Source organism: Macaca fascicularis, chromosome 19, assembly GCF_037993035.2.
Source record: "Macaca fascicularis isolate 582-1 chromosome 19, T2T-MFA8v1.1".
In the NCBI taxonomy this organism is placed as follows: domain Eukaryota; kingdom Metazoa; phylum Chordata; class Mammalia; order Primates; family Cercopithecidae; genus Macaca; species Macaca fascicularis.
In genome coordinates, this window is record NC_088393.1 from 57,752,414 (window position 1) to 57,769,332 (window position 16,919).

Genomic DNA, 16,919 nt, shown 5'->3' on the forward strand with positions numbered 1-16,919 from the left:
GACGCCTGAGGGGGAGGTCTACCCGTTCATTGGTCCCAGTCGACCTAAGTCCCGCCTCCTAGTCCCGTTCCCCGCCTTCCTTCACGACCCTCCCTCCCTCCTTGGAGGGCCGCTAGATCCAATCAGTGTTTGACCTGGCCGCGCGAAGGGGGCGGGTCCATGATGCGCAATCGAACCCCGCCCGTCTCTTGGGCAACGCCTCCTCCCCCCCTTCTCATTCCCAAACGGAAATAGCGGAACAGTGGACCAATGGCAGCGTCGTGCCTTTGCTTAGCGGCCAATGAGAGAGGAAGTGGGGAGAAACGCGAGTGTGAGCGGCAGGAGCCCAAACCAATGGGAGCTCAGAGCTCCGGACGGCGGGCGGAGGGGAGGGGCAGGGGGCGGTGCCACGGCCTGCCAGCCCGCCCGCCAGCCAGCCAGCCCTCCCCGCGGCCGGCTGGGCTCCTTGGCGCTGCCTGGGGTCCTTTCCGCCCGGTCCCCGCTTGCCAGCCCCCGCTGCTGTGTGCCCTGTCCGGCCAGGCCTGGAGCCGACACCACCGCCATCATGCCGGCCGTGTCCAAGGGCGATGGGATGCGGGGGCTCGCTGTGTTCATCTCCGACATCCGGAACTGTGAGCGCGCGGCCGGGGGACACTGGAGACGCGGGGGAGGGGGGAGCGTGAAACTGAGGGGTTTGGGGGTCACAGAGGGACCCGGGGGATCAAAAGCTCTACGGTCGTAGAAAAAGAGCATAGATGGGCCCCGGGAGGAACTTTAGGGTGGGGGGCACGCAGGGGCTTGGGGTGTCATAGAGTGCCTCTTGAGGTGACGACACGGAGTAGCTAGAGGGGTCCGGGAGGGCTTGAAAGGGGAGGAGGACAGTGAGGTCCCGGGGATGGGAGCATAGAGGTGTCCCCTGGGAAAGACTGAAAAGCTGGGGGATCGTACAAACGATGGGGTTAGAGGGATTCCTAATGTAGGGAAGAAGGGAAAGAAGTGCATGGTGGGGGTGCCCTGTGGAGCGATGGAATGGGAGGAAGCCAGAGGGGACCTGGAGGAAGTGGAATGCCGGAAGCCTAATGGAGCAGGGCTTGAGGGCCTGGGATAGGGGGTGTCATACAGGGGAAAGGGGTTAGATAGGTCACCGAGGCTCCTGGCCAGTGGTATAGAGGAGGCCTGAGAGTGGGTGAAAGTCCACGCGTTTGGGGCGGTGAGATGATGGGAGGGGGAGACTATAAGGACACCCTGGTGAGGGATAGAGGGGCTTCAGGGTGGGAGATTGCTTAGAAGATATGGAAGGCAGTGGGGAGGGGGCTAGAGGGGCAGCTGAGGGGAAAGGAGGGACCCAAGGAACACAGAGGAAAAGAGCTGCTGGTGTAAGGTCTTGGGAGAACCTGTGACAGGGAACGGGGGCCTGGAAAGGAGAGGACGTTAGAGTGGCGGGTTGGGGGAAGGGCAGAAGAAGGAGCGCCCAGACCTCAAGGAAGGCGTTGGGTTCTGAAGTGCTTGAGGGGTAGAGATCTGGAAAGCTGGGGATAGGGGAAGTCTAATCCCAGAGAGAGGTCAGGGGTCAGGCAGCAGGACAGGCAGGGATCTGAGCCCTTTTCTGTTTGACCACAGTAATATGGGGACAGTGGTCCCTGCCAGGAAGAGTTGTCGTGACAATGAAGCCTGGCGGCAAGTCAGTTCTCAACTCCTGGGAATGGCTGTTGGAGATTGGAGCTGCCAGGAGTCTTCAGAGGCTGTATCCGCGTGGGCTCTGGGGTCAGCCAGACTTGGGTTTGCGTTTGAGCACTGCCACTCCCTAGCTCTGTGACCTTGAATGAGGGACTTCACCCCTCGGTTTCCTCATCTGTCAAGAGAGACTGCTGATTGTATCTTCCTGAGGGGCTTGTGACAATGCCTGTGAGTCAGGCCTTTCACGAGTTCCAGGCCCCAGATGGAACTTGGCTATTGTTTTTCCTCCGCTGGCTCTGAACAGCAGCTCTGTAAAGTACCCAGTGATTGTTGTTGTTTTAGAATTTAACTGTTATGGAAGGATCTGGCATGTAGTAGGTGCTCAGGGAACAGGAGGGTGGAAACGGTTGGGTATCAGTTGAAGGAGAAATGATCACTTGTTATGACAAGGGGCGGAGCGATGGGGGTTGTGGAATAGCTGGGGGCCACTGTTAGCAGATATACGCTGCCTTTGTTACCCACCAGGGATGTGAATCCCTACGAGTCATTTAACCTCTTTCAGGACGTCTTCTTGTCTGCAAACTTCATTCATAACAGCGTCTTGCCTCTGAAGGCTCATTTATTCATTCATTCACTTGACAAATACTTTTTGATCGCTCTAGTGTTGTCCAGGCCGTGTTCTAGGCGCTGGGATGACAATAATGAACAGAAACTCCTGTTCTTGCCGGGTGTGGTGGCTCACGCCTATAATCCCAGCGCTTTGGGAGGCCGAGGCAGGCGGATCACCTGAGGTCAGGAGTTCAAGACCAACCTGGCCAACATGGTGAAACTCCGTCTCTACTAAAAATGCAAGAATTAGCCAGGTGTGGTGATGGGTGCCTGTAATCCCAGCTACTCAGGAGGCTGAGACAGGAGAATCGCTTGAACCCGGGAGGCGGAGGTTGCAGTGAGCCGAGATCACACCATTGCACTCCAGGCTGGGCAACAAGAGTGAAACTCCATCTCCAAAAATAAAAAAAAGAAAAAGAAACTCCTGTTCTTGGGAGCTCCCTTCCCCGAGGAAGACAGAACATATGCACAGGGAACACCCTGAGATACAACCTCAGGACCTGACTGGTGCTGTGAAGAAAAATGAGGAAATGGGCAGGAGAGGGACTGGGATTGAGAGGGTACTCAGTAGGCCTCATGAAAGAAGTCATAGCTGAGTGGAGCAAGCCCTTTGGATTTTGGAGGAAAGGGGTCCTGGCACGGGGAGGTGCGTTCAAAGGTCCTGAGGTTGTGGCATGCTTGACGTGTGTTCAAGTGAGAGGGAGAAGGTCAGTGTGGCTGGACCTGAGGGAGTGAGAGGGAGAGAGGTCGGGAGTGGAGAGGGGTGGGAACAGGATCGGGAAAGGCTTTCTGGGCCATGGTGAGCACTTTGGCCTTTGTCTGCGTGAGAATATTTTGAGCAGAGGAGGGACGTGACCGATTGATGTTTTAAAATAATTCCTCTGGCTGCTGTGAGAACAGATTCTAGAGGTAGCCGTAGAAGCAGGGAACCAAATTAGGAGGATGTTGCAGGCCTCTGGGTGAGAGATAGTGCTGGCTTAACAGGGTGAGAAGGGACTGGTGAGAAGTGGGTTGGTGATACGTTGTTTTTTTTTTTTTTTTTCTGAGACAGTCTCTGTTGTCCAGGTTGGAGTGCAGTGGCATGATCATAGCTCACTGCAACCTCCGCCTCCCAGGTTCAAGCAATTCTCCTGCCTCAGCCTCCCCAGTAGCTGGGATTACAGGCACCCATCACCACGCCTGGCTAATTTTTTTTTTTTTTTTTTTTTTTTGAGACGGAGTCTTGCTCTGTCACCCAGGCTGGAGTGCAGTGGCCGGATCTCAGCTCACTGCAAGCTCCGCCTCCCGGGTTTACGCCGTTCTCCTGCCTCAGCCTCCCGAGTAGCTGGGACTACAGGCGCCCGCCACCTCGCCCAGCTAGTTTTTTTGTATTTTTTTAGTAGAGACGGGGTTTCACCGTGTTAGCCGGGATCGTCTCTCGATCTCCTGGCCTCGTGATCCGCCCGTCTCGGCCTCCCAAAGTGCTGGGATTACAGGCTTGAGCCACCGCGCCCGGCCGGCTAATTTTTATCTTTTTAGTAGACATGGGGTTTCACCATGTTGGCCAGGCTGGTCTCGAACTCCTGACCTCAAGTGATCTACCCGCCTTGGCCTCCCAAAGTGCTGGGATTACAGGCGTGAGCCACCGTGCCCGGCCTGGGATACAATTTGAAGGGAAAACTGTCAGGATTTGCAAAGGGATCTGATGATGGGGGTTGGGGAAGGAAAGAGATCGTCCCGTCACTGCAGGACCCCAGAGAGGAGCCAGAGGACAGAGGGGAGATGCAGGCTTGGGGCACTGGAAGGAATTTAGCTGCAGGAATGAGGACTGGAGAATCAGAGCCTTTTCTTAGCAAGCGTATGTTGAACGGCTCGCATGTCTTAAGAATTATGCTGAATGGGCCGGGCGCGGTGGCTCAAGCCTGTAATCCCAGCACTTTGGGAGGCCGAGACGGGCGGATCACGAGGTCAGGAGATCGAGACCATCCTGGCTAACACAATGAAACCCCATCTCTACTAAAAAATACAAAAAAATTAGCCGGGCGTGGTGGCGGCGCCTGTAGTCCCAGCTACTCGGGAGGCTGAGGCAGGAGAATGGCGGGAACCCGGGAGGCGGAGCTTGCAGTGAGCCGAGATCGCGCCACTGCACTCCAGCCTGGGCGACAGAGCGAGACTCCGCCTCAAAAAAAAAAAAAAAAAAAAAGAATTATGCTGAATGCTGGGGACATTGGTGAACAGGACAGACTCATCCACCCCTCCATGAAGCTCCCAGCCCCGCGGGGGAGAAGGTGCAACATACAAATTGCAATTGTCCTTCACGCTAATACCCAGACACGGGTGTTCATGGCAACATTATTCATGATAGCCGGAAAACGGAAACGGACCAAATGCCCATCAACTGAGAAATAAACAAAATGTGGTCTATGTAATGGAATATTACCGGGCCATAAAAAATAACGATGTCCTGCTACATGTTGCCACAGGGATGGACCTTGAAAACATGACACCAAGTGAAAGAAGCCAGACACAGGAGGCCACGTGTCATATGATTCCATGTAGATGGACTATCTAGAATAGGCAAATCCATGGAGACAGAAAGGAGATTAGTGGTTGCCTAGAGTAGGGGGCTGGTGCGATGGGGAGTGACTGCTCATCAATGCAGAGGTTCTTTTTTTCATTTTTTGAGACGGAGTCTCACTCTGTCGTCCAGGCTGGAGTGCAATGGGGTGATCTTGGCTCACTGCAACCTCTGCCTCCCAGGTTCAGGCGAGTCTTCTGCCTCAGCCTCCTGAGTCGCTGGGATTACAGATGTGCACCACCACGCCGGGCTAATTTTTGTATTTTTAGTAGAGATGGGGTTTTTCCATGTTGATCGGGATGGTCTCGAACTCCTGACCTCAGGTGATCCACTACCCCAGCCTTCCAAAGTGCTAGGATTACAGATGTGAGCCACTGTGCCCGTCAGAATTCAGAGCTTCTTTTGGGTTCATGAAAAAGCCTATAGCTGGGACTACTTGGGAGGCTGAGGTAGGAGGATCATTTGAACCCAGGAGTTCGAATCCAGCCCAGGTCACATAGTGAAACCTCATCTCTTAAAAAAAAAAAAGAAAGGAAAAGAAATGTTCTGGAATTAGATAGTAGTAATGGTTGCACAACATCATGAATGTACTAAAGAACACTGAATTGTTCACTGTAAAAGGGTGTTTTATGGTATGTGAATTGTATCTTGTCTTTTTTTTTTTTTCGAGACAGAGTCTCATTCTGTCGCCCAGGTTGGAATGCAGTGGTACGATCTCGGCTCACTGCAACCTCTGCCTCCCAGGTTCAAGCGATTCTCCTGCCTCAGCCTCCCGAGTAGCTGGGATTATAGGCGCCCACCACTATGCCCGGCTAATTTTTGTATTTTTAGTAGAGACGGGGTTTCACCATGTTGGCCAGGCTGGTCTCGAACTCCTGACCTCAAGTGATCTGCCTGCTTCGGCCTCCCAAAGTGCTGGGATTACAGGTGTGAGCCACCGCGCCCGGCCGTATCTCGATTTTTTTTTTTTTAAAGGGGGGAAGAATTTGCAGCTGTCCTAAGTCCAGTGCGGAAGAGGGCCATCGTGTTGAGAGAATGGGGGCTCTGTGTGGTCAGCGAGCTCCGGCCTGGCTTTGCTTCACGAGAGACCCTTGGAGCTGTGTGGGCAGGAAGTGGGGGAGTTACCTAGGCTGCGGGCAGTGCAGAAGAGCTGTGAAGGCAGAGATGGGGCATGTGCAAAGGTCCTAACTTCCGGGCGCCATGGTGGGCATCTCTAGTCCCAGCTACTCAGGAGGTGGAGGCAGAAGGATTGCTTGAGGCCAGAAGTTTGAGACCAGCCTTGGCAACATAGCAAGACCCTGTCTCTTTTTTTGTTTTGTTTTGAGACAGAGTCTCGCTCTGTCACCCAGGCTGGAGTACAGTGGCGCGATCTGAGCTCGCTGCAACCTCCGCCTCCTGGGTTCAAACTATCCTCCCACCTCAGCCTCCCAAGTAGCTGGGACTACAGACACAGGCCATCACGCCCAGCTATTTTTTTGTATTTTTCGTAGAGTTTTTTTTTTTTTTTTTGAGACAGAGTCTCGCTCTGTTGCCTAGGCTGGAGTGCAGTGGTGCGATCTCCGCTCACTGCAAGCTCCGCCTCCCGGGTTCACAGAGATGGATTTTTACTATGTTGCCCAAGCTGGTCTCAAACGCCTGGGCTCAAGTGATCTGCGTACCTCGGCCTCCCAAAGTGCTGAGATTACAGGAGTGAGCCACTGCGCCTGGTCCCCTTCTCTATTTTCAAGAATTCTTTCTGGAAACAAAAAAATGGTGATGCCCCAGCGAGACACTAAGAAAAGGGCAGCATGGCTGGTGCAGAGAGGGATGGGATCTGACGCTGGTGAGTGGGCAGAGGCTAGGTCCGTGTTTGTCCTGAGAGCGCTGGCGAAGGTGTCAAGCAGGGAAGAGAAGTGGGGAGGGATGTGGAGGAGAAGGTGAGGAGAGGCCAGGCTCAGAAAGGAGCAGAGGAAAGAGTGGAGCCAGCCTGCAGGAGGATCTGAAGGGCACAGTGGGGCTAGGGGGAAAAGGTGAAAGGCAGGCTCTAAGGAGGGCAGGGAGGGTAAATTCTGCAGATAAGGAGGGAGAGAGGTTGAGGCTGGGCCCAGCCTGAGGGCGTGTTCTGTCCTCCTGTCTGCAGCAGGAATACAGCAGAAGTCTTATCTGACAGGGAGCAAGGGCTGGTGCTGCCTCCTATCTAGGCAGAGTCTGGTTGGAGGGGGTCTTAGGAGAGTTGGGCGAGTGAGCCAATGGGAGTGGGGTGCTGGCTGCTCACTGCCCTGAGCTCTTCCACCAGAGCACATCCCACTCCAAATGGTGATCTACTGCAGTGGTGACATCGAGCCCAGGCCCTGGGTCTGACTCCTCCCTGGGTTCCCCGCTTTGTCCTCTGTAGGTTCTAGCCCATGGGAGGCCTCAGGAGATGATTGCCAGTTGAATGAATGAATGAATGAATGAATGAATGAATGAATGAATGAATGATGGAACCAGTCTTTCTTGAGTTCCAGCTGGGTGCCAGGCACTGTTCTAGGTGATGGGGCTACAGCAGTAGGCACAAGTCCCTGCCCTAGGGCGCTTACATTCTAGAGAGGAGATGGGCCACTACACAGGTGAATATTTCGGGGGCCAGACAGGTGGGAGTAGGTGTTGGTACAAAATGAGGCAAGGAAAGGGCTTGGGGATGTTAAGGATGATGCTCTTATGTAGGCTGGTCAGAGAGTGTCGCTGGAAAGGTGGCGTTGAAGCAGAGAATCTAATTAAGTGGGGGACGGTGCTTGCATGCCTCTGGAGGAGAGAGCTGCCTGTGTAAAGGCCCTGAGGCAGGATTGTGCTTGGAGTGCAGCAGGGACTTAGAAAAGGAGGAGGAGAGGGCGGCTCCTGCCTTGGCGAGATCCAGCCAGAGAGGGAACAGGGTAGATTGTGCAGGCCCTTGTGGGCTGCAGTGAGGACTTTACTTTTACTTTGAGCCTGCTGGGAGCCATGGAAGGGTTTGGAGGAGAAAACGTGCTAGGGTCTGACTCAAGTTTTCACATGATCCCTCTGGCTTCTGTGGAGAGCACAGAAAGTCAAACAGATTTCAATTTGGTGTCCCTTAAGAACGGGACAGATGCAGGCCTGAGCCCCAGCCCCACCCATTTCCAGCTGGGTATTGTGTGATTGATGGCTTTGGTACACAAATCCACATTCAACACCTCCCTTGTGTCAGGCTGCCCTGGGCCCTGGGAACACTGTGGGGACTGAAGCAGCCGTACATCCCTGGCCTCATGGCACTGGTGTTCCGATCCAGGAGGAAATGAACATGCAAACCCTTACTATGTAAGGGGGCAACTCAGGCGGGGTCTTGGTGGCCCGAATAGTTCGCCCGGCTGAGCAGGAGGACTAAGCAGGAGAATGAGAGGGTTTGATTTTGTTATTTACGGAAAATATATTTTCATCACTCGGGAATAGTGATGACCTTGAGAATATGAGTGGTGTAACCCAGCACCGAAATGCAAGCCATATATATGTTGAAATTTTCTTTTTTTTTTTTTCTTTTTTTGAGACAGAGTCTTGCTCTGTCCACACCCGGCATATGTTGAAATTTTCTTGCCACATTACAAAAGCAAAACGGGGGCCGGGCGCGGTGGCTCACGCCTGTAATCCCAGCACTTTGTGGGGGCGAGGTGGGCAGGTCAGTTGAGCCCCGGAGTTTGAGAACAGCCTGGGCAACAAGATCCCGTCTCCCCTGGCAAAAAAAATCTTTTAAAATTAGTCAAGCATGGTGGCATGCAGCTGTATTCCTAGCTTCTTGGGAGGCTGAGGTGGGAGGATCGCTTAAGCCCGGGAGGTTGAGGCTGCAATGAGGCAAGATCACACCACTGCACTCCAGCCTGGACAATAGAGCAAGACCCTGTCTCCATATTTTTTTTAAAAAGCAAACCAACCAGTGAAATTCATTTTAATATCTTTTCTTTACCCTAGTATATCCAAAATATTATTTCAATGTGTTATCAGTGTTTTGTGAGATGGAGTCTTGCTCTATGGCCCAGGCTGAGTGCAGTGTCAGGATCTCAGCTCACTGCAACCTCTACCTCGCAGGTTCAAGCGATTCTCCTGCCTCCTTCTCCCTAGTAGCTGGGACTACAGGTGTGTACCACCACGCCTGGCTAATTTTTGTATTTTTAGTAGATATGGGATTTTGCCATGTTGGCTAGGCTGGTTTCAAACTCCTGACCTCAAGTGATCCACCTGCCTTGGCCTCCCGAAGTGCTGGGATTACAGGTGTGAGCCACCGTGCCTGGCCGTGATGGGGTCTTGCTGTGTTACCCAGACTGGTCTCAGATTCCTGGGCTCAAGCAATCTGCCTGCCTCAGCCTCCCAAAGTGCTGGGATTACAGGCAGGAGGCATTGCACCCAGCCTCCAGAAGACTTTCTGAGGATTCAGGGCTGTTGGGGCTTATACAAGAAGCACATCAGGTCTCAGTCTCAGTAGAGAAAATGTCCTTGGTCTAGAAGGCTCTGAAGGCCTTTGTGGTGAGATGCTGGGTTAAGGCCTGTGTTACCTTCATAAATGCACATTAGTCCCTCCAGGGCAGGGCCCCGGTTTGACAGGATGCCTTTGGTGGTAGTAACAGACCCACCCTGATCTGGGGCTTACATGTTTAGGGAAGGCGTTATCTCCCCTAACCAGAAGCCCCAAGGTAAGGTAGCTCCCTGGTACCGTCGGCACTTCCCTTGACTCTGCCTTACTCTGCCTGGAGCAAGATGTTGGCTGCCTTTGCACCCAGACACCCCTCACGGCAACAGCTACTGGACACGGAGCATGGCCGGCACCTCCCATGGCCCCCCAGCACCTCAGGAAACTCAGGAGAGGTTGCATGGTCTGGCCCCACCTGCTGTGCTGGTCTCCAGCCCCCCCCTCCCCCCACCCTCCGCATTCCTCAGACTCTGCCTTTCATCACCGTGAGCTCTCAAGCTTTCTGACCGCCTGCCTTGCCTCATGCTGTCCTACCTCCAGGCCATCGCACCTGCTGGTCCTCCTGCCTGGAGCGCGCCTCCCCTTGTTTCCGCCTGGTCCATTTCAGCCTCATCTTTTGATCCTCAGATCCCAGCAGCTGTGTACAGAGAAGCCTTCCCCACCGTTCTCAATCTAGCCTCTCAGCCCTGAAATGCGTGTGCCTCTTTCAGAATACTTGCCACTGTCCCTGTCTGCCACCACTCCAATCCAGGGATGCCTCGAGAGCAGGGTAGATGTGACTCATCCTTAAGCCTGGCCCCAGAAATCCCATTGTGAAGGAGAGAATCCCTTTAAAACTCCCTCTCAGGCTTGCTTGCCTCCTGTGACAGTGAGCTCATTCCCCCTGTTGCTGGCCCTGAGTGCCGGGTTGTCCTTTCCATGATCCTGGTCTGCCAGAGCTGCCTCGGCCCTTTCCCCAGGCGCCACCCCAGTAGCACCCATACTGTGTCCCTGGGCTCCCTGGCCATCACGGGCCTTTAGATTTCAGAGCTGGGCCTCTGCCAGAGCCCTCCCTTTAGGGCCACAGCTGCTCCTCTTTAGAAGACCAAGAGCTTTGCTTTTCTTTCTGAATTCTTTTTTTTTTTTAATAGCAAATTATACCAGTTATGCAGAAGATAGCATCAAATAGATGTGGACCATTTAAAGGCCGGGCGCAGTGGCTCATGCCTGTAATCCTAGCACTTTACTTTGGGAGGCTGAGGTGGGTGATCACTTGAGGTCAGAAGTTCGAAACCAGCCTGGTCAACATGGTGAAACCCTGTCTCTATTAAAATACGAAAAAAAAAAAAGAATAGCTGGGTGTGGTGGTGGGCGCCTGTAATCCCAGCTTCTTGGGAGGCTGAGGCAGGAGAATTGCTTGAACCTGGGAGGCGGAGGTTTCAGTGACCCGAGATGGAGACATTGCACTCCAGCTTGGGCGACAGAGGGAGACTCTGTCTCAAGAAAAAAAGTAAAAATCCTATATAAAGAAAAAACATATATATATGCATATTTGTATATATGTAAATACATTTTAAATACAACTTAAATAATACTTTAAAAAGAGATTTCCGGCCAGGTGCAGTGGCTCACGCCTGTAATCCCAGCACTTTGGGAGGCCGAGGCGGGCGGATTATGAGGTCTGGAGATCAAGACCATCCCGGCTAACATGGTGAAACCCCGTGTCTACTAAATATACAAAAAATTAGCCGGGCGTGGTGGCGGGCGCCTGTAGTACCAGCCACTTAGGAGGCTGAGGCAGGAGAATGGCATGAACGTGGGAGGTGGAGGTTACAGTGAGCTGAGATCACGCCACTGTACTCCAGCCTGGACGACAGAGTGAGACTCTGTCTCAAAAAAAAAAAAGAAATTTCCTGGCAGGGAGCGGTGACCCACGCTTATAATCCCAGTGCTTTGGGAGGCTGAGGTGGGCAGAGGAGTTGAGACCACCCTGGGCAACATGGCAAAACCCTATCTCTACAAAAAATAGAAAAAAAATTAGCTGAGTGTGGTGGCGCACCTCACAGTCCCAGCTACCTGGGAGGCTGAGATGGGAGGATCACTTGAGCCCGAGGGGCCAAGACTGCAGTGAGCTGAGATCACCCCATTGCATTCCAACCTGAGTGAAAGAGTGAGACCCCGTCTCAAAAAAAAGAGAGAAATCTATATATTATACATATAATAATACGTATTTCTTTAAATGAATACTAAAGAAATGCATAAATATAAATATGTAAGTGTATATGATATATATTTCTTTAAATTTAAAGAATAGTTAAAGAATACATATACATGCACATATTTGTGTATGTATTTAAATCATTTTAAGTACAATTGAATAAATACACTCGTGTATTGCTTAACGATGGGGATATGTTCTGAGAAATGCATCGTTAGGTGGTTTTGTCATGGTGTGAACATCCTGGAGTGTGCTTACACAAATGGAGATGGTATAGCCTACCACTCACGGAGGCTGTCTGGCACAGCTTGTTGCTGCTGGGCTATAGACCTGCACAGTGCCCAGGCGCAGTGGCTCACGCCTGTAATTCCAGCACTTTGGGAGGCTGAGGCGGGCAGATCACTTGAGGTCAGGAGTTTGAGACCAGCCTAGCCAACGTGGTGAAACCTCGTCTCTACTAAAAATACACTAATTAGCTGGGTGTGGTGGCGCATGCATGTAATCCCAGCTACTCGGGAGGTTGAGGCAGGATAATCACTTGAACCCAGGAGGCGGAGGTTGCCGTGAGCTGAGATCACGCCATTGCTCTCCAGCCTGGGTGACAAGAGTGAAACTCCGTCTCAGAATAAAACAAAAAAACCTGCACAGCTTGGTACTGTCCTGTAGGCAACCGTGACACAGTAAGTATTTGTGCATCTAAACATAGAAAAGGTGCAGTGGAAATAAGGTCTGAGAATCGTATGGAACCACTGCAGTGTGTGCGATTTGTTGATGACTGGAATGTTGATATGCGGGGTAGGACTGTAATGAAATAATACATATTATTTAAATTAAGTAATGCATATATATTTAAATAACACATATATTCTTTAAATATATATATACTCTATATATACTCTATTTAAGGTATGCGTATGTATATATACATATTTATGACAAAACCATATGTATGTAGGCCGGGCATGGTGGCTCATACCTGTAATCCCAGCACTTTGGGAGGCTGAGGCAGGTGGATCACTTGAAGTTAGGAGTTCAAGATCAGCCTGGGCAACATAGTAAGACCTCATCTCTACAAAAAAAAAAAAAAAATTAGGGCCAGGCGCAGTGACTCATGCCTGTAATCCCAGCACTTTGGGAGGCTGAGGTGGGTGGATCACAAGGTCAGGAGATCGAGACCATCCTGGCTAACATGGTGAAACCTCGTCTCTACGAAAAATACAAAAAATTAGCCAGGATGGTGGCGGGTGCCTGTAGTCCCAGCAACTGGGGAGGCTGAGGCAGAAGAATTGCTTGAACCTGGGAGGCGGAGGTTGCAGTGAGCCGAGATCGCGCCACTGCACTCCAGTCTGGGCGACAGAGTGAGACTCCATCTCAAAAAAAAAAAAAAATTATTTGAATGTGGTGTTATGCACCTCTAGTCCCAGTGACTTCGTAGGCTGAAGCATGAAAAGCACTGAACCCAGGAGGCAGAGGTTGCAGTGAGCCGAGATCACGCCACTGCACTCCAGCCTGGGCTACCAAAAAAAAAAAAAAAAGAGAGAAACAGGCAAAATTAATTTTAATAATGTGTCCATATAACCCGGTATACCCAAATTATTATTTCAGCATGTGATCAATGTTTTATAATTTATATTATTTTATTCTGTTGACACACAGGTTCTTACCATGTTGTCCAGGCTGGTCTGCAACTCCTGGTCTCAAGCCATCCTCCTGCCTTGGCCTCCCAAAGTGCTGGGATTATAGGCATGAGCCACTGCGCCTAGCCCCTGTAATTTTTACTGAACTATTTTACATTTTTTCTCCACACTGTCTTCTAAATCCCGTGTATGTTTGCTGTTGACAGCACCTCTCGGTTTGGAACGGCCACATTTCAGGGTCTCAGGAGCCACTAGCTGACAACTGCTATATTGGATGGTACAGCACTAGGGTCCCCTTAGCACTGATGAGGAGGTGCTAATCAGAGGGGCTTCCTGGAGGAGATGACATCTGAAGTGAGGCTTATGGGAGCTTCCATAGAAGTTGGGAGCAGGGACAAGACAGGATTTCTAGAGAGAGGGATGGCACATATACTTGCTTTCTCAGCCATTGATTCATTCATTGAATGTACACCTCACCCTGCTGGAGACTACGCCCTGAAGAATGTGGGTCAGAGCAGATCTCTGCCCCTTAGATAACTAGACATTTATAGAGCACCTGCTGTATGCAGGGCACTGTTCTAGGAGCTCCCTCCTGATGCTTATAGTCTGAAGTTGGGGGAAGTTCAACAGTGGAGAGAAATAAAATTGCGACATGGTGAAATGTACCAGAGAGGACTTTTTGAAAAATAACTCTTTAAGCAGAATAATAAAGAATTGACTTTAAGGAAGTGAAACAGAATGGCCTTTCAGAGGTGGCAGGAGCCAAGACGAAGATGACGGGAGGGGTGGCCCCGGCAAGAGGGCACAGCTTGTGTGAAGGTCCTTGAGGCAGGAGGACATGCGTGTTCCCAGAGCAGAATGGAGGCCAGGGGGCCTGGACGGACCTTAGGGGTCTGAGGGGCGACACTGGCAGGGTGGCTGTGACAGGGGCAGAGGGCTTGGTGGGCCATGGGGTGGAGCACCCCCAGCTGGCATCCCGGAGCCCAGGATATGGAAACACAAGGGAGGAGCCCAGGATATGGAAACACATCCCAGAGGGGAGGCTGCTTCACTGAGCCCAGCGAGCGAGCATGGGGTCTGGATGAAGTGGTCACCTTGGAGATGCTCAGGACATGTTCTGAAGGTCAAGTTAAGAGGAGGAGGCAGCCAGGCACAGTGGCTTATACCTGTAATCCCAGCATTTTGGGAGGCTGAGGGTGGAGGATCGCTGGATCCCAGGAGTTTGAGGTTACAGTGAGCTATGATTGCACCACTGTACTGCGCCTGAGTGACAGACTAAGACCCTGTCTCAAAAATAAATAAATAAAAAGGATGAGGCAGTAGCCCAATTGGCGTGAGGATGTCCAGGTTCTGTTTGGAGGAGCAGAGTGAGCAGTGGAATCTGTCAAGGAAGGAATGAAGTCTGGGGTGAGTGGAACAGGGACAGGAGAAGCAGAGAGGGTGGCCGAGAGCATCTAGTCAGATTGTGCTCCAAAGCAGGTGCTGTAGGGCATTGAGGAACATGGAGGAAGCAGAGACCTGGCCTGTAGGATCAGGGAAGGCTTTCTGTACTTATTCCATTAGCAGGTCCTGTCAGAGGTGTAGGAATGTCCCAGACAAATTGGGGAGAGGTTGGCAGCCAGGGGACAGGAGGCAGTGGGGACAGGCCATGCGAGAGAGGACGAATCCATGGCTGTGGGGACAAAGGGGGTGAGAACAGCACCCAAGGGTCTGACCTGGTGACTAGGTGGACAGCGGGACCTTCATGGATTGAGAACTGGGAGAGGAGGCAGTGAGCTCAGTGGTAGGGGTGAGCACCCTGGGGCCAGCCGAGCTCTTCATTCATTCATTCATTCATTCATCACATGTCCGTTGCGTATGGGGAGTGGGGCTAGGAGCTCTCAGGGAGCATGTCCAGGGCCCTGAGGAGCCCCACAGATCAGGGGCCACAGTGGGAGGAGAAAGGAGAGAGGGAGTCAGGGACAGCCCAAGGGTGTGTGCTCTGTGCTGTGGGGCTCAGCAAGCCGTGGTTCTTCCCTCTTTGAAGCTCCCAGCCAGAGAAGGGGTCCTGGCCTGTCCTGAGCCCCAGTGCCTGGGGGCAGAGAAGATCTGCCCTTCCTGCTGGGTGGGGCCGCGCCTGGGAAAGAGAGGGCAGCTGGCTGACTCCCCAGACCCCTCACTGCCCACCCTCTTCCTCCTCTCCCAGGTAAGAGCAAAGAGGCGGAGATTAAGAGAATTAACAAGGAACTGGCCAACATCCGCTCCAAGTTCAAAGGTAGGCTGGGGGCCCAACTTCTGGCTCAGGGCTGGGAGCTGGGGCTCCTGTGACCTATCCTGTGACGTTTCCTCATTTCTGGCTCCCCCTTCCTCCTTCCTTTACCCTAGGAGACAAAGCCTTGGATGGCTACAGTAAGAAAAAATACGTATGTAAACTGCTTTTCATCTTCCTGCTTGGCCATGACATTGACTTTGGGCACATGGAGGCTGTGAACCTGTTGAGTTCCAATAAATACACAGAGAAGCAAATAGTGAGTCTGGAGAGGGGGGTGCCAGGGCCTGGACTCCTGGGTCTAAGGGAGGAGGGGGCTGGGGGTCTGGACTCCTGGGTCTGAGGGAGGAAGGGCTGGGCCTGGACTCCTGGGTCTGAGGGAGGAGGGGCTGGGGGTCTGGACTCCTGGGTCTGAGGGAAGAAGGGGCTGGGGGTCTGGACTCCTGGGTCTGAGGGAGGAAGGGCTGGGCCTGGACTCCTGGGTCTGAGGGAGGAGGGGGCTGGAGGTCTGGACTCCTGAGTCTGAGGGAGGAGGGGCTGGGGGCCTAGACTTGTGGATCTGAAGGAAGAGGGGCTGGGGGCCTGGACTCCTGGGTCTAAGGGTTGAATCTGGGGCCTGGACTTTGTGGATCTGAGGGAGGAGGGGCCTGGGGGCCTGGACTCCTGGGTCTGAGGGTTGGGTCTGGGGCCTGGACTTTGTGGATCTGAGGGAGGAGGGACCTGGGGGCCTGGACTCCTGGGTCTGAGGGTTGAATCTGGGGCCTGGACTTTGTGGATCTGAGGGAGGAGGGGCCTGGGGGCCTGGACTCCTGGGTCTGAGGGTTGGGTCTGGGGCCACTCAGTCACAAGGCTCCTAGCCATCCACGACCTCCCTCCCCACAGGGTTACCTGTTCATTTCTGTGCTGGTGAACTCGAACTCGGAGCTGATCCGCCTCATCAACAACGCCATCAAGAATGACCTGGCCAGCCGCAACCCCACCTTCATGTGCCTGGCCCTGCACTGCATCGCCAACGTGGGCAGCCGGGAGATGGGTGAGGCCTTTGCCGCTGACATCCCCCGCATCCTGGTGGCCGGGTAAGGCAGTGGGGACCCGTTGGCAGTGGGGAGCTTGGGGGTGATGAGTCTCAACCAAGGGCGAGGCTCGGAGAGGCTGTGTCGCCTGCCCAAAGCCTCCCAGCCGGCATGTGGGCTAACGCTGGGCTGGGGACCCAGTGGTTCCGGCGGCAGCCCCATACTTGTGTCTTCCTGTGATACAAAGCTGACTTGACGGTGTGAGGCTGCTTCCCCACAAAGCCAGTGGGGTGCCTCTGAACTGCAGAACTGTAACACCTGTGATAAGAGGGATAACTGTACGCTATGGGTGACGGCCCTCCAGAACTTCCTCATCTCCATTCATTCACCAAACATTTGCTGAGCACATACTATGTGCCAGGCACTGTGCTGATTGCTGGGGATGTTGTCCTGACCAGAGGCGGACATGGTCATTGCCCTCCCGTGTTCATGGTCTGGAGCAGGAGACAAATGGTGATGGAAGAATCGCAGGATGAAGTGTAGAATTTGCCAGGTGTGATGGCTCAC

The 16,919-nt window shown here is 52.9% G+C and overlaps 1 protein-coding gene across 2 annotated transcripts in view; it reads left to right on the plus strand.

Annotated features, from left to right (window-relative positions):
- The first annotated feature begins 418 nt into the window (after positions 1–418).
- The window catches only part of AP2A1 (adaptor related protein complex 2 subunit alpha 1), a 42,521-nt gene continuing 26,020 nt past the window's right edge, over positions 419–16,919 (plus strand). For both annotated transcript variants that reach the window (XM_065535718.2, XM_065535719.2), the window contains exons 1-4: positions 419–611; positions 15,277–15,345; positions 15,456–15,598; positions 16,222–16,415. In XM_065535718.2, the coding sequence (XP_065391790.1) occupies positions 545–611; positions 15,277–15,345; positions 15,456–15,598; positions 16,222–16,415 (473 nt within the window). In that variant the 5' untranslated portion in view covers positions 419–544. The remainder of the gene's footprint in view (positions 612–15,276; positions 15,346–15,455; positions 15,599–16,221; positions 16,416–16,919) is intronic.